General features: G+C 41.1%; 1 protein-coding gene across 5 annotated transcripts in view; it reads right to left on the reverse strand.

Moving 5' to 3' along the window:
* Positions 1 to 367: 367 nt before the first annotated feature.
* Positions 368 to 20,615, reverse strand: part of casz1 (castor zinc finger 1) — an 80,110-nt gene continuing 59,862 nt past the window's right edge. For 3 of the 5 annotated variants that reach the window (XM_042750493.1, XM_042750494.1, XM_042750492.1), the window contains exons 6-19: positions 20,281 to 20,445; positions 18,644 to 18,816; positions 17,701 to 18,563; positions 13,862 to 13,994; positions 13,361 to 13,424; positions 12,458 to 12,612; positions 11,321 to 11,443; positions 10,806 to 11,123; positions 10,469 to 10,667; positions 8,713 to 8,884; positions 6,403 to 6,551; positions 6,018 to 6,252; positions 4,946 to 5,263; positions 368 to 4,354 (exon numbers count right to left, since the gene is read on the reverse strand). In XM_042750493.1, coding sequence (XP_042606427.1) covers positions 3,111 to 4,354; positions 4,946 to 5,263; positions 6,018 to 6,252; positions 6,403 to 6,551; positions 8,713 to 8,884; positions 10,469 to 10,667; positions 10,806 to 11,123; positions 11,321 to 11,443; positions 12,458 to 12,612; positions 13,361 to 13,424; positions 13,862 to 13,994; positions 17,701 to 18,563; positions 18,644 to 18,816; positions 20,281 to 20,445 — 4,311 coding nt within the window. In that variant the 3' untranslated portion in view covers positions 368 to 3,110. The remainder of the gene's footprint in view (positions 4,355 to 4,945; positions 5,264 to 6,017; positions 6,253 to 6,402; positions 6,552 to 8,712; positions 8,885 to 10,468; positions 10,668 to 10,805; positions 11,124 to 11,320; positions 11,444 to 12,457; positions 12,613 to 13,360; positions 13,425 to 13,861; positions 13,995 to 17,700; positions 18,564 to 18,643; positions 18,817 to 20,280; positions 20,446 to 20,615) is intronic. The other 2 variants (XM_042750495.1, XM_042750496.1) reach the window with 2 other exon arrangements.

The following is a 20,615-nucleotide window of genomic DNA, read 5'->3' on the forward strand; positions in this document are numbered from 1 at the left end:
TAGAAACTTTCCCGAAATGCACCAGAGAGCATTTACCCTAAATATGGCTCCATGACTATGTCAGAGTGAGAATTTTATGAGCTATTGTTTGTACACACGTATTGAATTTGTTATACAAAATGCTTGGTCTATGGAGTAAAGTAATAAGGATGTTAAAATGCTGTCTTCCTCAGTCAGAGCAGCGCTGCTGGCGTTCTCTGTGTCATTCCACAGACCCGGGGACTTGTGCCCTTTAACGGCGTTAGTCTCAGAGGGAGGGGGGCTTATTAACCGCAGTCTCGTTAAACCTTTTCAGTACAGCACAGCAGTACTACCTACGACTAACCGCGCAAGCCATGAGATCGAGAAACACTTTGTGGAACATTTGCATTGTTATAATAATTAGAATTTCTTTATTTCGACTCTTTACAAATCCTGCTATTTTACACACATAAAATGTATTCAAGTGCACAGTATCTCCCAGGCAAACAGCTGCTTCAGTGTGAGTCCTGCGCCTTTGCACTTGAGACCAGAGAACAAACGGCCTGTGAGAGGGGCATGCCATATGCAAAATACATAAGTTCAATTAAATAAAACAAACACCAAAACAATAGCAAACAAAGAGTTGTGGATGGTATTAAATTATGCAGATATCATCGTTATTGTGATCGCACATGATATACAGCTTTGAAAATGATGACTTTGTTGCGTAAAAGGTAGAAATACACTCCAATGTTCAGTGCAACAATAATGTGACTCGTATAGATTTAATTACCACTAATTCCTCTACCACTATGGGGAAACCATGGTAATAACAATAAAACCTCACACACACGCTTGCATACTGTCGCACACACACACACACACATACAAGCAAACTATACTGGTGTTAGTTCAGTTTTTTTACTTTTTATTCTTTATTTCTCCTTTTTATTTTCTTTTTAAAGGAAGCTTTTAATCAAAGAGCATTTTTGTTCATATATAGTTTTTACAGAAGAAAATACTATACAACCTTTTTTTTTTCCTCCTGAAACAATATTGTCGAAGATAACCATCTACACATTTAGTTGCCTATATTATGATCAAAGCCGTGTTTAGGAAATAATTCATCATTTCCTCGCCTCGCGTTTCCTTGTTTATATTCAATGGAGGCCAAGCAAACAAAAATCATTCTTCTCTTTTTTTTTTTTTTTTTTAATTTGGAGCGAAGCACTGCAATAATTTCCTCTGTATAGAATTCATTTAAATTACAGTCATCATTAGTGTTACTCGTTAGACAAGCCAGGTTCTAGCATGCCTGTTTCATATTGAAATCAGCCAATCTTGGAAGCGAAGAAAAAACTTTTTTTTTTTTTGCGTTTTTTTTTTTTCTTAAATAAAACACAGAACAACAGTTCTTCGTCACACTGAAGACTATTTGTGCATCAAAGCAAAGTGAACTAAACAACATTGTAAAGCAAATTCCCTGTTAAAAGATATATGCCATCATTTTAAAAGGTAAAAATGAACCTAAAAAGTGCAAAAACACCCTAGAATTTTCTCATTGCAAGGTCACATAAATATTAAATAACTTCTTATTATTGGAGCGAAACCACAGCTGTTGTAAAGAGAAAACAAAAGCTTGAAACATTGTTTTCTGTCTGTACAATTCATAAAATCACACACTTTCCATCACCAGCATTAGCATTCATCGTGGTGCCTTTGTGATGTCTGTCCTCCATTCAGTCCTCTAGAAAAAGTCTCTCTCCACGTTTCCTCTTCTTTTAGAAATAGATATATGATGCTTCTGAAAAAAGAAGCTTGAAAAAGCCAGTCTCCATCTTCAGACTTTGTTGCAACTATTGTTTTTTTTTCTTCCATGCTACAGAAACTGCGAAGGGAAAAGGAAAGAAAAATAACATACAAACATCTTTTCCCTACATTCAGAGACGCTTGTCTCCTGCTCTGTGTTTGATGGACACTTTAGGACATCTATTTGTGGATCAAAACAAAGACATGTAATCTGCTGCAATCTCCTCCCATTTATACTGGGCAGTAGCACCATCATCACATTACAAACTCTCTGAAACACAGGGGGCAATGACTCCATTGAAACAGACCCATTTACAGTGAGACACCCCCACATCATCTGGTCATGCCTGTGCAATTAGAGAATAATACAAAAACAAACAAACAAAAAGCCATAGTAATGCAATCAATGTAAAAGATAACAAAACGTCTTAAATAGAGGCTTGAGTATCTGCTCTCATCTATACAAAAGTGCACTATGAATATGCGATGCCAAATGGGTCTCATTGAGAAATGGAGAAGGAACAGAAATCAAGTGAGAGCTAGCGTTCACTGAGATCAATGCTTTATGGCCTGAAGCTTTGCAGTCACTGGTCACTTTTTGTTTGTCCTGAAGATGCAGGCGAATGTCCACATGGAATGGAGCCTATGACACCACTGACCATGACAGCAGGTTTAAGTGAGAACTGTGTTAACTGTAAATAAAAATAATAATAATAATAAAAAAATCATCTGATCAACGGAGAAGCATACAAGTCAAAGCACTGATGCAGGCCCCTGCACTTCAATAACAATAATAAGAAGAATAATAAGAATGACACAAGATGTTTCTGAATCAATTATTTGAGCAACATTCTTTATAAAAGATTTCCTGCATTGAACGCTTTTCGTCTGTTTCTGGTTGGTACGAGGGTCCTGCAATCTAGTGACTGCAATTAAAATGTACATTAACATCCACACATCTACTTTATATAGATAGTCATATATAGAGAGATTGTTTTTTCCTTATTTTTTTTCCACACACAGAAAGTAACAAATGAAATCGAATAAATTAAAGTCAAACATGCACACACACAAAAGACTGATGTGTAGGAAAAGGTTTACATAGCCACCCATGTGTAAAAGAGGGCCTCGTCTGTCTATTTCTCTGTTCATTTTTTAATGCATAATTAAATTAATAATGTTGGTCATCTTGTAAACATCATAATAAATCATTTTGGGCCTTCACTTTTCTTGTAGTTGGTTATTTTCTTGTCATCTGCTGTGTCTCTAAGCATGATAAATGAGGCCACTCAAACTTGCGTTTGTTCAGGGAATTCATAGTTCTCCTTCTACAGCATAGATTAGGGCTCAGCCTCCGGCTCCTCTTTATCCAGTTGGGAAGTCTCAGCGTGGTTCATGGAAGCATCAAAACTCTCTCCATTGTCTTTTTCTACTTCTGGCTCTGGCATGGAATCTTCATACGAGTCTGTATTCATATCCTCCTCCTCTTCATCGTCATCGTCGTCGTCATCCTCCTCAGCTATCGGCTCTTCCTCAGCCGACAGGTCATCTTCGGGGTCGCCGGATGTGCCGGTAGTGTCGTCCTGAGGGTGGCTCAGGCCCATTGAAGCAGCAGGGCCAGAACTGGTGGCCAGGGACAGTGGCTCCCGGTACATCTTTTTGCTCAGATCCATGGAGTCACTGAGGCCCAACCCAGCAGCGTTTTTCAGGAAGAACAAGGAGCTGTTGGTGTCCGTGCCCAGGTTCAGAGAGCTGTCAAGGCCCGGATGCTCGTACTCACTGGTGGCCCCTGCCGAATGGAGGTACATGGCCATGTTCTTGTGGGTCAGCCCCGGTGTGCCGGGTGAGGTTGGGGGCATATTCATGGGCATTGGGGGCACGGCTAGGCCTGCATGGTGGTGGTGGTGGTTTCCATCCTGGTTGGGGGAGACAGAAGGCAGCTCTCCCCTCTCTTGCTTCTCATGCTTACGCTTGTGGGAATCCATCTGTGACATGCCCACCACCGTGTGCTTGCACTCTGGGTAAGTGCAGTGGAAATGCGAACACTTGAGCTTGTACTTGCAGTCAGCCACCTCACAGTCCACACTGGAGCTGAACTGGCAGAATCCAGCTGCGCTGATCACATCCTGCTTGCCGTGGTGCTTGCGGTGCGCCGTCACCTTGGTGCTGTCCGTGCAGCGGAAGCCGCAGCGCAGGCAGTGGAAGTGGGTGCTGTTGCCAGAGAACTGGCAGTCGGGGAAGTTGCAGCACAACGAAGACTTGAAGCGCTTGAAATCATCCAAGACCAGGTTGTCAACACGGTCGTGGTGCTGGGCGTGCTTGTACATGTGGGTGCGGCCACAGAACTTGTAGCCACAGTTCTCCCGCGTGCAGTGATAGTGGGTTACCTTCAGGGAGAATTGACAGCCCGTATCCTTGCAGTCCTCATAGAGGTCGTAGCGGCGGAACCCCTCCAGCATCATGCCTTCATCCAGCATCTTGCGAGATGAAGCGGTCTTGCGGCGCTTGCCGAAGGGTGACATGTCCTCGATGATCCAGAAGCGTTTCTTGGCCCCAGTTGCCGTCGGAATAGAGATGGTGTTACCTGTTTGCAAAAAGGCATATACGGGTTAGACTTCACTCATTACGATGAGCAGCAAAGCAATTCTGCAAGCAGAAGTAGCTACATGCGCCCTATCAAAGCTACCCACAAAGGTTCCTCCTACAGCAATGTACTATATAATGTGATTCCATGCCATAATCAAACAAAGACAGTCCCATTTGTATAATGTACTGGTGACATTTTAACGTGATTGTCACGTCTAGGTATTGGGAGAGTTCAAAGGTGCTTCCGTACATCTGGCTTTATGGGAGAGCAGGATTCCCTCCCATAAGCCTGAGGTCAGTGCTAATGATGTGCTCCCTGTCCTGGCCAGCAGGAATCACATGACTCTATTAAAGCCTGGCATGATTAAACCAGCCCTTTACAGCAGGCTACTAATGGACAGCATTTCAGACAGTGGACCTAATGGCAGGTGTGCAATGTACTACACAAGACTAAAACCACCACCTCGGTGGCTTGTATGAACTGCACTGCATGTGTAAAATACTAAAGAGTTGTAACCAGCTAATAAGCCCTAGTCCAAACTACCGTGACTCTAGAGCTGCAGTGTTCAGGTGGAGACGGGATAGGTACCTGCAGCGTCCTGCACTATAGGGACGTCATTTTTAACCGAAGACGAAGTAGGAATGATGGGGCTGAAAGCTGGTGTGTTGGTTGGCATGACAACACTCCTAGTGGCTCCAAGAGAGGCGCTGAGCAGAGAGTATGACAGACAGGATGGGGAGAGGAGATATGGGAGCGAGGGGAGTGGTGGCCGGAGAAGAGCCGAGGAGAGAGATGGAGGCTGACTCTGGAGCGCAGGCTGATGAGGAGGTGGAGGAGGAGGTGCAGATTGAGAAGGAGGAGGAGAGTCAGCAGAGGTAGTGGTGGCAGGGACCGGACAGCCTGGTCCTACAGAGACACGGTGCCAAAGAAGGATGGTAACAGAGACAGGAAGGTACAAGACACAAGGGTGGGGAGGTAAAAAGGGAAAGAGATCAAGTAATGAAATAATGAAAGCCAAATGGTAACAAAAGTCAGACAACAGCCAAAAGCAACAGTGATGAGAATGGAAGATAACATTTGAAATCAAACAGTGAAACTATAAAAATCAATTCAGTGAAGGAAAGCACAGATTCAAAGACCAAAGGCCCAGATTTAAAGGCGCTGTAGCATTGTTAGCCAGTTCTCTAATTTACGCCTGTGAATTAGACCTGTTGCCCATCCCTTCAATCAAAGGGCTCTCAAAATCCCACAGACAATGACTGACATGCCTTCAAGTTTACTGATTGGCTAAAAAAGCATAGACTGCACCCAGATTATTTTTGGCTGTTTATAGAGTCTAGGGCTGTCACAGAGTTCCCATTAAAGTAACACCTGCACATTTTATGTCATATTTCCCCCCCAAAAAAGCAACCAAAAAAAAAACATTTAAGCCTAGAGGAAAATGGTCAATAACTTGTGCTATCTCTGTGTGTGGCTAATTTCAATAACATTAGAGATGAAAAAAAAGTCTGGGATACCTCCCTTATGTAGGGAGGGGGTTGGCATTCATCTGAGCGGTGTGTGGAGACTATATAACAAATTTAGTGCTTTATAATTTCATAAATATCATTTAGTCTGTCTTGTATATTGACAACCATAGTCATTAATGAGGTCGACTCACCTGCTGGCGAACTATCGTTGCCCACGGGGGTGCTGGTGCAACTGCGGTCTTGGTTGGAGGACTCTGAGGAGAGACCCAGTGGGCTTCCTCCACCGGTGTAGTCCATGTAGTCATCATTTTCATCCATCATGCTGGAGAAGTTGGGGGTCAGACTAGGGTGGCTGCCTACCACACCGGACGAAGCTAGACTGGCCATGTGTTGCATCTCTTCAGGTCGGTTGCCATGAGAGACCATCTAAAGTACAGAATACCAAACAATCCAATAAATGCCCAATGAATAAAATAATTTGCACTCAAGTGGCAGGCATGAAAATATATATATATAAAGTAATTTATGATCACTTATGGCAGTGATCTTCAAAAGACGTCATCAATTTCTTCGTACCTGGGAAGGAACTCTGTCGAAGTTTTTACCCAGCATCCGCCTCATGTGTTTGCGGGCATGGGAGGTCATCTGGTGCTTGAGCAGGAAGGAGAACTGACAGCCCTCACGGATACAATGGAAGTGGCTGTTAACTTGGTTGTATTTGCACCCTGCAAGAGACGAGCGACAAAATTAACTTGAGCAAAGACCGTCTTCATCGCGCCTGGGTTTCAGGGACAACATACATCATGGATCCTCAACGAGGTAATGAGGACATTGTGCTTCCGTCCCGCGCCTGCATAATGTGGTGAGACAGAGCAGATGAGTCCAGTGTCACACTGGGAAAGTCGAACCTTTTGAAGATTAGACCTGTGGTGCTCTTTTATTACAATGACATCTTTTATTCAATTTGGAATTTACATAAATACATTCTGCATTTGGAGAAGCAATAACGCACAACCCTGCAAACCAAAGTAAACACACAATTATTTCCATATTAAATTCATTTTTCACGACCTATCTGTTGCTGGTGTATTTCCTCCCCCTCACGCCTGTCCCTCCGCGTTTTTTTTTTATTATTTATTTTTTTCTACACAAAGGGCCCTACAGATTTTAATTGCTATATGTTTTCAAATTTAAAGACTGCCTCTGCGCACTAATCAAATATTGTAGGGTGCTCGTAATAATTTTATTGTGAATAATGCGTGCTGAAATAATTAAAAGAGTAGCATTCAGGGCAGGTGCGGGCTTGTGCGTTACCATGGCACCCGTGGCACCGCACAACAAGCCGCCTGTTGTCAGATTGCTTTTGTACACAAGGGTGATATACTTTAAAAAGGCAGAGTTGAGTAAATATGAGCACATGCTAAAATATCAGGGCTCTTGTGCCACCAGATCCTGGTAACCTCATCGCCGGTGTTCTGTTTAATGTTGCTGCCATGGATACCACTTTCCCAGTCCAGCTGAACCATCAATTCTTTATGACTGTACAGCTTGCTTTTGTCATATGTCCCTGGTTTATGCCACTAACCATGCAACAGGAGAGACCTTATACTCTGTGGACACTTGTGATACTCTCCACTCTTCATTAAATGTTCTTTTTATCTTAACTTAAAGGGACAGTTCACCCAAAATTTGATCATCATTTCTTTTTCATACAGTTGAAGCTTTTATACAGATTCAGTTGGACCTACAGGCCATAAAAACATACACTGACCTCTTTTTATTATGATTTTTGTTCTTTTATGGCTCAACAGCACCATCCCCATTCACAATCTCCATTTCTTCATGTTCCATAGCAGATGGGTTTGGCTCTAAAGGAGGGTGCACAATTTTTTGGGTGAACTCTCCCTTTAAGGGGAGGGGAGTAGAAAGAAAATAAATTGCAAACTTTTAATCTGCCTGGTTGTGATGATGATCGAGGCTTGAAAAAGAGCAACACAAACAGACTGAGCTCGACAGGCACAGTAATTAACAAACATATGTAATTGCTCATTCCTGACAGGTTAAATATACCCAAGAAAACAACCTCTGTTTGATTGCCTACTATAAATACTGAAGTATTAATGTATGACAAAAAGGCAGACACCATTTTTCTCAGCCTGTTTTCGGTAATATAAATAAAACGTCCCCAGTTTTACAATGAGACAAGACCATCTTTAATTCCACCAAACGTGTTTGTTCTGCAAAATGTAAACGGCTGCGGGCGCGCTGACTCTGTTGTCAATGTAAACCATTCAATTGACAAAATATCAATGCACAGATACTAATGAGATAACAGCTTCTGAGAAACATACTCAAAATTCAGTGAATAAGTGCGAAGCGCAGCCGTTTCACGCTCTGTATGTTTTGCTGTGAACAGCATGGCAATTAGTGACTCAACTCGAAAAACGGCACTTTTCCTGTAGCCAGAGCCAGTGGAAAAAGTGTTTTCATTGCAGGTGATGGCATCGATATGAAATTACAGTTACATCATCTCTGATTTCACTCCATCTCTGATTCTTCCAGCTGCATTACAAACATCAAGCTTGCAGTGACTGCTTGAAAATAAGGTGGGAGCTCGGATGAACAGAGAGTGTTTGGAAACACGAGTAACTAATGTGAACGGTGACTGAAACAATGTGGAGTGTGGGAGGCTGTGACATGTAAGGTTTGTACTATTTCATGATGCTGAATTCGCTAAATTACTTAGCAAACCACACAGAATCAAGCAAATTAGATTTCCAATGGGTTGAGAAGGATTAAAGGAACATGACAGAATTGTAATTTTTATGCGAACTATCGCTCTGTGATCTATACGTTTCTTTTAATACATGAATAGCTGGTTCTTACCTAGTCTGCCACATTCTTCTCTCTTGGTGAAGTATTTGAAGCCGTTAGCGGCACGTCTTTCAGCTTTCTCGTGCTTCTTGACGTGCCAAGGAAGTTTGGTGGTGATGTTGGTGACGAAGAAACAGCCAGGTCTCAGACAATGATAATGGCCCCTCATGCGAAACTCACAGTGCTAAAGAGAACAGCAAATACATAAAAACTCAGGCCGAGAACATTTTGCACAAGTCTCCGTGGTTCAGTTTTCTACAGTTAATTCACAAGCCAATTATTACATATTACATTAATTTACAATCATTACTAAACCAACCATCTTCTGAACAAAAATGGGGTCTGATCATTTGTCAGTTAGTTACTCATTACTCAGGGTACCAAAGGGAAGAAGTAGGTTACGTGTGCTCATTAAATCCTTTTCCTCTTTCTTTCCCAGAGCATTGACAGGACCAGCCTCACTGACCAGTGGAAATCTGAAGTTTAGGTTCACGTTGTAGCCACTGACCCCAATAACAACACACCAATTAGTTCATTTGGCGATTCATCTATTTCTAAAACAGCTCTTTTATCAATTCATTAGTCTGCGTGTGCATGCATGTGTGTGTCCTCCGCAATGTAACCTGTTTCTGCACCACCATCTGTTTCCAGAGAGGCAGTTCCCCCAGGAGCACATAAACAGAACCCACTCTACTCTGGAGAGGAGGGGGGAGCTCCGAGAAGTGGGGATGGGACGCATAAATGAATTCATTTAAACAGGTTTTGCTCCAAATTCAAGTTGCAGGAAGGGGAGGGCTTTTTTCTATTAATGATGGAATTTTTGATGAAAAGCAAAACTTGTTTATTTTATACAGCTTTGGGGTCTCCAAGGTGGCTTTCGTTTTTTAAGTTAGTTTGTTTGTTGTGGTGAAATAAATATGTACCTAGGCTTTTGTCTTCAGTGTTTTAAATGTCATTTATATGTTTTCTGAAAAGAAGGTGTTTGTCTGTGCAAAGGTTATTGCCATGGAACTAGGGTGTTGTTGGTGGTTGCCAGGGTGTTGCTATGCATTTTTTTATTTATTATTATTTATTTTATTTCATGTTATTTTTACAGTGGTTCACAGGGTGTTCGGGTGGTAACTATGTGATTGTACCATCCTTCAAAATAAATGCAAGGCATTTCTAGGTTTACAGTTTGAAATAATTTAGACAGCTTTATAATTTTAATTTTTAATCTTTTTTAAATAAGGAAATTGTAAGTTATGGGTATAAAATGGGTTGGTTGAGGCCACTGAGATTTTTTTTTTTAAACACTGGAAAATTAATACTTTTATTCAGCAAGGATGCATTAAAATGGTAATTTTGATATGATATGATATGATATGATATGATATGATATGATATAACACAAAACATCTCAATTTTAAATAAATGCTGTTCTTTATGTTTATCAAAGATTCCTGAAATTGTGTAGCAGTTATGTTTTCAACATTGATGACAATAATAAATCTTTCTTGAGCACCGAATTAGCATATTAGAATGATTTCTGAAAGATCATGTGACAATGAAAAATTGAGTAATGATGCTGAAAATTCAGCTTTTTGAAGGAAAAATTTATTATTTATTGTGAATACTGTTTTTACTGTATTTTTGATCAAATAAATGCACCCTTGGTAGACATCTTTCAAAATACTCTTACCAACCTCAAACCTTTGAATGGAAGTCTACAGTATGTTACACAATAATGAATGTCTGACACAATATTACCTCTAAAAATCAAGCTCACCTGGTTAGGACAAAGACACTGCAGAGAATAGTAGGAGAACTGGTCTCGCACATTCACCAGGTTGTTATTGGGGTTTATGTGGTCCAGGCAATGTGATTCAGCCTTCCCGGATGTCTTACACACATATTTGCAATTTCCAAACAGACAGTGGAAGTGGAACTTATTCGAGTATTTGCAGTCTGTGGCCAGACAAGGATCACTGTGGGAGATAAGCGTGACGAAACGTCTGTCAGATATTTAAAACTGCACAGAAGACATGGAAATACAGGCAGCACAGACCATTCAAATCATACCACCACGGTATCGTGAATTTACAAGAATGACAATGTCTACTCACTTCTCCTGAAACTGCAGGAAGCCAGGCTTGACCTGAGGCTTGGCGTTTTCCAGCGAGGTGGTGGCCAGAGGGGAAGTGGCTGGCATACTGGGCATGGAGGCGGGAAGTTGGGGGATCGATCCGGCCAGCTGCTTCCAGGCTTGGAGAGAAGGGGAAGAGCTGTAGCCCCCTGACGCAGCCAGGCTGGGCACCTCCATGGGAGGCGTCTTGGCCATGGAAATGGGGACAGCCATTTGATTAGGGGCGCTATCATTGGATTCCTTGCTCTCGTTTAAAGGGGGCTCCGATTTAACCTTCAGGTTGGCTCTGAAGTGGAAGCTAATGACAGAGAGGTGATTCACCCATTAGAGCTGCCAAACATAGTAGCAAATTAACATTACTAGATCATAATCATGTAAATTTTGTGTACGTGTGAGTATGTGCGCTTGTGTGTTGGTGTGAACCTTAACATTTAAAAACTTTGATTTTATTCATTATGTTTGATTGTAATGCTCCAGTACTAGAGCGCTCCTCACTTGGCGTGTTTGATGGCTCCGTCCACCGTGCTGAAAAGCGCCCCACAATCTTCCACCAGGCAATGAAAATGTATCTTGTGCAAGAAATCACACTGGGCTTCACAGAAATCATCAGTGTCATACCTGTACAAAGATTGTAAGAAAGAGAAACTTTAAAAGGACGTAAAGGGTCGACCTGCTCGTAAATCCAGGTCAGTTACTCTCGTATTCTCAGTTTAGCTCATTAGGATCTGACTTTGAATAAGGTGGGTTTTTTTTACGTGAATTATGCCTGAGCCAAAAGCAGCAGGTCTCTAGCTGGGACATTTTGCTAGGGCTTTGTAAGCAAATACTGTACATAACATCACATGCTCTGGATAAATCTTCTCTTTCCACATAACAACCTGGGAATAAACACTGTGGATGGCACTGACAAGCAAAAGGGTACATCATAAAGATGGATGGTGACAAAAACCAGACACCATCTTCAACAAAACACAGAGGATGTGCAGCCAAGACATGGCTGTGTTTTCTGTAATGGAAGATCTATTTGGGCATACTGGTGATAGTTCATGACATAAATAACATGTCCAGGATTTAAGGTTACAATTTATAGGGGAAAGTGTATATTTAAGGTGTGCAACTGTTCACCATTTCTTTTCATGTTTTTGCTTGAAAATTTTATTAATTATTCTAAACTGATTTATGTAGAAATATTCCATGTAGACAAAAATCTTTATAAAAAGTTAATAAAAATCAGATGTATAGGGAAAAAAACAAATATGTGTGTGTGTGTGTGTGTGTGTGTGTTAAATTGCAGATGGTGTATAAAACATTTATTTAGAAACTTAGGGTGTTATGTAGTTAGCATACAGGTAAAATCATAAGGATTGATATATATAAAAAATAAATAATAATAATTAATAAAATATATTAAAAAATGTTAATGAATGTTCACTTGAATAAATAAAAGAAAATACAAATGAATAATATAATAAAAAATAAAAAGCATTAAGAAAGAAAGACTCACATAACTAATGTGAAAGAAAATTAAACAAGTCTCAGTTCCATGCTTTAAAAAAAAGTGTAGACGACACTTTGAAAAGTAAAACTAAAGCTGGAAACAACTCTGTAGGGACAAAAGATGATTTCAGGCACCTGCGCAGGTAGGTCCTCCACTGCTCAGTGTGTTTCTCTGGGTCTGACCTCTTCATTACCCTACTGAGATAATGAGCTGCGTCTGAGCCGTCTGCCGCCTGAGCTCCCTCCAGCTCTGACTTCAGATCCAAAGCACTAAAGAAACCAGGATTCATCTACACACACAAACATATGCTTAGGCACGTTTCATCACACAGTTTGCAAAAAGATTAGTTCTTCTCAAGGATAGACTAAATACACAAGAGTTTTCGTGCACTTTATGTTTGAGGCTTCAAATGTGTTTCCGTTCAGTACTGTATATGAAGCAGAGAGAGAGAGAGAGAGAGAGACAGGAAGAGAGAGAGAGAGAGAGAGAGCTGAGCTAAGCCGTCAGGAGAACTAGAGCGAGTTTTCTATTTAAATCATCAAGGTAATGGTACATGCACACCATTTATATTAGTCATAGATGATGTATGATTAAAACAATGTCCATTTTAATCCCCACAAAAACACACAACATTTAAATATCTGTTCGGCACCATTTCGTCTTTTTAAAAAATGAGGGTGACAGTTGCTCTTTTTTCTAAGCGCTGACTTTTTAATCAAATAATTTACAAAGTCCATAAATAAAGATAGAGCAGATGGAGGAGAAAAAGAAGAAAGCCTGAGAAAAAAAAGCACGGAGAGTTCAAAACAGCTCATCAAAAAACAAACATCTCTATATATCTGCCGTGGCAACCGGCTCCTGCTTCATTATATTAATTTGCGAGCGGCGGGCTGAAATTACACTGTATGAAAAATGGCTGGAAAATTTAAATGATACAAACTCATCCTATTAGCGGTGAAACATTAAAAAACAAACAGCCCCCTCTGCATCCTGCTAATTTGTCTTGGGATGAAAAGCGTTTGATGGATGAATCTTACCTTATTCATAAGTGAGGATAAAAGAGATGTATTTCCCAGCACAGGGTGTCCGTTTGATTCAGTACTAGAACACGCAAAATGAACAGGGTTTAGGCAGGATTTGCATGAGAACAGTAAATATTATAATTTATCCTAGATTGTGAATATACAATGAAGAAAAAAAATGCAAGATCCTGGAAATTAGGGTTTATGCAAACACACTTTCATCTAAATGAATGTGCAAACATGTAACGCCTCATACTTGATGTGCATTATGAAAAGAGGGCATTATGAGAGAATTTTTGCATTCGTATGATGGATTTCCTCAAAGGAGGCCTCGGCGCTGGGAGAAGGAGGGAGCGTGTAAATCTCGTCCTCCTTGATCACTCCACAGACCCACCTTGTGAAGGGGGTTTTAACAAGAGCACTCACACTAATTAACACAATACGGCATTATTCGAGAGATAAATCACCGCGGGGCGGGTCTGGGCGCGAGCCGAGAGGGGGAGGATGATGGGATACCTGTGGTCTTTCTTGCTCAGGTCCAGGCTGTGCTCCTGGATGGACTCTTGGGAGGCAGAGGGAGCGCCGTCCACCGGCTCCTGCTTCACCTCGACCGGATTAAACCGGCCTGCCTGAGCCGGCTGCCCCATCCCTGAGGAGAGAGAAAGAGAAAAACAAAGTTATTGTTGGTCAGCATTATTCCACTGTGATGAGATCCAATCTGACTTCTGTCCCGGCCAAGGAGAAGACCAGGAGTGATAATTATTGTGGAATTATGTCAGGCCGTCCAGGCGTTTAAATGTTGATTGAGAGGCAGCAGGAATGAGGGAAAAAGACTCCGTTTTCAGCGGCGCTTGTCACAACTCATTTGCGGCCCTGCCTCTTAACTGGTCATTAAGAGGCATGCTAATGCTGAGGGAAAGTGGCAGATTCAGACTGCCCGCCCCTCCCTGCCATCGCCGTGTGTCCTTGTTGGCCCGCCGACGGATCCCACTGAGCATGCCCGAAAGGAACATCTGCTTGTCCGTCAGATTAGAGGTGACAGCCAATCAGATCGGTTCAAATAGAGTGACCTCTCAATCGGATTTTCAAAATAGGTATGCAGACGACGTGGAGAGGAGGAAGGAGGCGGGAGGGACGCTGACGGGAATGCGACCTGGCTTTTCCTCCAATCCCCAAATGATTGAAATATTAATTTGTCCTCAGGCTATACAGAGAAAGCCAGGCTTTTGGTAGCCACTAAGTGGTATTTTATTAAAAAACGGCTAGGAGTTCAAGGCACAAAGATGGAGCGCTGAGTGCATCAGCAGTGATTGCGAGGTCGGGGTGGATGTTGTTTAAGAAACCTGGCCTGCTGAGGAAAAGTGACAGCAAGCATCCACCCTGCCCTTGGCCTTCAGTTCAGAGGGCATGGCTTTTAATCATGTGAAAAGAGAAGAGAGCCACTCCTTTGGGTCACAACACGAGTTTATCAGATAGTGCCACTCTAACCTTCCTGACGCGTGTGATTTGACTCTGTGTGTTGGTTATGGAGGTGAACTAATGACTCATTGTGATGTGTCAGCTTAAGGCGAATCATATTCTAATAAAGTTGGTAGCTCATTCCAGCCCTATTTTCAGTTTTCTGCTGCATGTGACGCTGAGTTGACTAATTACCGCCTGTTTTTTCGCCTAAAACTGGTCTAGTTTGTCTACCTCCAATCCATACAAATCTGTGGTCTTCATGTGTGAGAAGTATATTGCACTGATATTAACCTCCTCGTCTGTCCGTAAATGACTCTGCCCTACATCAGCCTTCTACGAAGCTCTCACTTTGTACTCTCCCATTTTTTTTTTCTGGGTATAAACTGCCTGACGTTAACAAGGGACGTTTAAATAATGACCATGTGAGGAAAGAGTCATTAAACCTTCAGCTTTGCAGTTTCTATGACAAAAATCAGTGATGATCTAAGAGAGCGAGGAGGGTAAAAACGCACATGCTCACGATGCTGTGTTTTTCTGGAAATTATCCAAGAATAATGTTGTACTGTGTAATTACTTCAACAAAGTTACTGAACTCATGAAAGATCATTTGTACTGGGTGTCTAATTAGCGAACCCCTCCAATTTCAAGATCCTCTGAAACACTCTGGGGGTGAGCGTGGATTTGAAAAAAATTGAGTATTCATCTAGGAAATAAAGCCACCTGAACAAATTAGCAAGCTACTCTTTTTACACAGTCAGACTGAGATGTGTTTTCTTTGCAAACTGGCCCTTGACTAAAAAAAAGAGTTTGAAAAAACAACAAAGCTGTTTGAAAATAGCCGCAGTAAACATCGTTCTCTCTTTTCTAACGCTGAGCTCTGACCACATCCTCTTCAAATTTTACCCAAATGTCCTGTTCACACGTCTTTTCTGAGCTAACGTGTTAAATTAGCAATGCCACATTATGATCTGCACTCTCAATTCTGTCTAGTAGGGGATTTTCTTTCTCTACTTTTCTCGAAGTTACCAAAACTAAATGCAAGGTGCTCACACATGAGGGAACATGCTCTTTTTATTTGCCTTCTTGTAGGGTTGTAGGACTTTTATGAGAAGATCTGTTCCTGCAAAGGCTGTGATGGTCTTATAGCAGCCAAAAATTCCACAAGGGAGAGAGAATTAACATACCATGTTTTTTTATATATATATATTTGTAGTACCTGCAGTACCATATGCAGTAAACATTATTCATGGTAATCATTCAGTAAAGTGGTATATATTGAAGTACAGTACCGTGAAGCCCCCACAGTACATTTTTTGTAAGGAAACCCTTTTACTCACTTGCCTAAAACGGCTGAAGAGTAAGAGACTTCACAGACTCCACATCAGTGTTTTCATACTGAAACAAGTAGTGCTTTTATATACACACACCAGCACATACACACATCCCCCTCTCTGGAGCGCTGAGTCATTTCTGCTTCAACAGTTTCTGATATTTCTTCCTCTATATCAGAGTGCATATAAAAAGCTGCTTTGTACCTCCAATTTCTCAACTTAATATTATTCAGGCTCCATTTGGTTGGAACGAGTGCACGCTCAGATAAGAGGCCGGTGATGAGGAAGCATGTAGAACACAGGCCTTGGGATCCTCCTGAGAATGCTATTAGAGGCAGCTTTACAGAGCCCACTCACTAGTTCAGCACTTATCTGCTAATGGATTGTGGGTATCATGACAATGATCGCTGCAATAACAAGACTAGAGCAGCAAACCAGCCCTTTAATATTTTGCCCTAATCCTGAAATCAGAGATTTGAGCAGGGTCTGTGGATAGCATGAGCAGATGACCTGAAAGTGCCCTTTCACTGACGGGTGGGTATGGAGAAAGAGAAACACATGGGCAGAGTGACCCAGAGAACTGATGTTCTCCTGATTAAATGCAGTGAAGAAAACTGACAAAGTATCTTTTTTTTGTGTATCTGTTATAGATATTAACATTGGGGATATTTAGACCAGTGGCACTTAATTGGTTTTGCTTAAAGACTTTTACCACAAGAAAAAAAAAAAAAACTTAAATCAAATGTTGAAACTGATTAATATTAGAGATGCACAATATATTTATTATATATATTTATTATTCATTATTAACCAATGTATTACCATATCAGTTATCAGCCGATATCATAGATTTTTTTATAATTTTTTTTTATTATCAGTATTAGTTTCAAAATGAATATCCTTTTTTTTTCACAATGTACATTACAGTGTTGTAAAGCCTAAATTCAATTAGTAGAATTTTAAATGATTTTAGTTTTTAGTGCTTTTATTTTAATTTATTTAGACAGAGCAGCATCATTTTAATACTGGAGATCAATAAGCCATAGTATGAAAATAAATATTGGCTTATCAGTACTGAGAAGAAATGTAATTAATAATAATATTGAATTATTATTACATTTAATGATTTTAATATTAACATTTATGATTACACTGAAATTGTATCATATGAATATTAAAATTACTGTTTTATGTAGTCTATGTAGCATTTATTATATCAGATTTTAGTTTTTAGTCATTTATTAAAAAATAAAATACAATATTAATATCTGCCACTTATTAGTCATAATATCAGATATAATCATAAAATCAGCCATTTATCGGTTTTCAGCCATAATATGAAAATAATTATCGGTTTATCGATATTGGCAAAAATTTAAACTAACATTAATATTTTAATCATTATCAAATCTAATTATTATAATATTTATTACTAATGACTAATATTTATAATAATTCAATTAATAAATGTTATAATTACTGTTTGCAACCCACCTGTTGAGAATCACTGATCTAAACAATATTCATATTACAAATGAATAATACAGTGTGACATGAACAAACCTGCATCCAGGTTGCTGGAGGGCTTCAGCGCAGCGGCTGCTAGTCGGGCCATCATGGGCGATATTAGACCCTTGCTAGCCGACATCTTCTCCATAATGGATGAAGCAGCAAAAGAAGTCGGTGTGGATGCTACAGTAGCAGCGGCTGGGTCCCCAGTCGGGGTGGAGGTCTGGGGTAGAGAATCGCTGGGCATGGAGTGTCCTCCAGAGGTGGCGGCAGAGATCAGACCAGCGGTAGAGGGCGTGAGCGACATGGGCATTCTGGGAATGAGGGGGAAGAAGGGGTTGGAAGCACCTGCCAGTGCACTGTTGGAAAGTGCTAGGGCCATGGGCACATTGCTGGGCAGAGCCTGGGACAGTAGGGTGGAAATACGGCTGGCTGGAGGCAGAGCAGTGGTTGGCTTGACGCTGTGGCTGGAGGACATGGTGGTTGTGGGAGTGGGCAACATGTGCGGCATGGTAGAGGACTGCTGGGTTGTTGGAGAAGCACTTAAGCTGGAGTTCTTGCTGCTAATGGCTGAGTAGTCCATGAGGTCATCATTGCTGGACTCTTCCAGCTCCTCTTTGGGCAACAGGAAGGGGGAAGTGAGGCCCAGCACACCCGATGAGCGAATGTGGCGGCGCTCGTGCTTGCGCTTATGTGAGGTCATCTGGCTGGTGGAGGTAAAGGTGAAGCCGCAGCCTTGGCGTATGCAGTGGAAATGGTTGGTGGCCTTGCTGTAGACGCAGCCTTCGTACTTGCACTCCTCGTATTTGTAAAACTTCTTAAAGCCGTCCTTGGCGTAAGCATCGTCTTTGATGTGATAGCTCTTGTGCTTCTCGATGTCACACTTGTTCTTGAAGGTGAAGGTACAGCCTGGGCGTCTGAGAGGTGGAAAGGTAAAGGATTAAACTCTTAAATGCCAATTAACACACATTAAATTGAATTTGAGCAGCCATCATACCTGCAGTGGAAGTGGGTGGTCTTCTGCCCATAGAACTGGCACCCAACCGTCCCACAATCCTCAGTGGCCCGGAATCTCTGGAAGCCATCGTTGATCAGCTGTGCATTTTTCTTATGGAAGTTCTCATGAGTCATGACATCAGAAGTGCTTGTGTACACCTTGTTGCAGCCCACCTGACAGACAGGAAATGAAAAAAAGAAAAAAAAGTGCTTTCATGAGACGACAGCATATGCACGGTTTGGAAATAAACACCATGTGTGAGTTTCAGTTTGTTGCACTGGATGAAATATCATATGCTTGGTATGAAACAGTGGCTTGGTGCTTGAGCTCTTGTAGTCTGCAGGGACATGAAAACAACAACTCGAGATGTGACACAAAAATAGCTCAGTTTGGTGATGAACTCAATGCGGGGAGCAAAGAAACAGGTGACCTAAAAAATGAGCAGGAAACATTTTCTCAAGATCTGAGCTTTGTTAAAAATGTACTCTTGAGACAACAACTCATAAAATATGAAAAGCAAACCCTTTACCCGAAAAAAACAGGTGTGCGTTTCATGAAAACAGCTTCAAAAAGATAAAAGACAGGACAATTTTTTATTTTTTTTTGCAATATGTGGCATGCAAAAGCAGCACAGTGAGGTGGCTTGTGGTTGAAACCTTCTTCCATTTAAGGTTTTAAGTCTATATTAGAGGTCTCTGCTTTAGGAAAAGTGTCAGGGGGGTTGTTCAGAGAGACTGTCACTTAGTTCTGTTTGAAAGGCTCTGTTACTCAACAGCAGCACTCAGGAGCTCTCTGGGCAGCAGACGAACATGAACTAATGTTTGAATTAAAACCAGCAATTGTATATCATCTCTGGCACTTTTCACCCGTGCAAACAGGGCAACTTGGCCATATTCAGTCAAACAATGAAAAAAATGCCACTCTGTTTTTTCTCTGTAAATCAGGAGAACGGCTGCCAACATCTGCCTGTTCTCACCACTGTTAAAACAAGAGCTGAAATGTCTAATAACAATTACGCCGTTAGGGAGGCTTTAAAAAAAAAAGAGAGAATATATCTTAAGTCCCGGGCCACTGTTGCCTGCGGGTAAAAAAGCACTCGACTCAAAAGTGACACCTTGAAAATAAGCAGATGTAAGGAATTAAACAGATCTGGTGGGAAATAATCTTTAACTCGCCACTTGGTACTAAAAGATGAAAAATTTTGAGTTCATATAAACAACTCATAGAATTTCATCCAAGCCAATTAAGGAGTGAGAAAGAAAGGGGGCGATGGGAGAGGAGGTGTACACCCTTTTCATCCTTTTAATTTTTCTTTCATTTATTCTGACTTCTGTCTTATATAAAAAATTTAAAAAACGCTCTTAAATGGTCAAGGAAAAAGTTGAAGAACTTCAGTGTCCTTAAAGATTATTGCATCATACAAAAGTCTGTGCCATTCGCCTGCCACTAATATTGTGCATGGAATGTAGATTTTAGGTATTCTTCCACAGCTTTTATTTCATAATATTCATGAAAATGGAATTTAATATTTTGTCTCAAATCCTGTACATGTAGGGGATTTTTTTTTTTTTTTTTTTTTTTTTTTTTTTTTTTTTTTTTTTTTTTTTTGCAAACTAGGGGTTTTTGCTGTGGTTTACCTGCATGCAGTGGTAGTGGGTACTCTTGCCGTTGAGATGGCAGCCGTGGTAGTACACACTGCAGTCATCCAAAGGGCTGAAGCGCATGAATCCATGCTGCAGGGAGTTGTCCCGCTTCTTATGCATGTTATAATGCCTTATCACATCCTGCTTACTGGTGAATCTCTGTAAACAACAGATACACAGAGGTAGTAAAGTGGGGGAGGTGGTGTGTAGGTTCTGAAGGAAACCAGCAATGAGTTATTTTATTACTTATGCAACAGCTGCAGAGCATTGCAGCAGATTGCATTCAGGTGGGTGAACGGTGCAAAACACCAGCGGCCGTAGCAGCAGGT

Source organism: Cyprinus carpio, chromosome B23, assembly GCF_018340385.1.
Source record: "Cyprinus carpio isolate SPL01 chromosome B23, ASM1834038v1, whole genome shotgun sequence".
Classification (NCBI taxonomy): domain Eukaryota; kingdom Metazoa; phylum Chordata; class Actinopteri; order Cypriniformes; family Cyprinidae; genus Cyprinus; species Cyprinus carpio.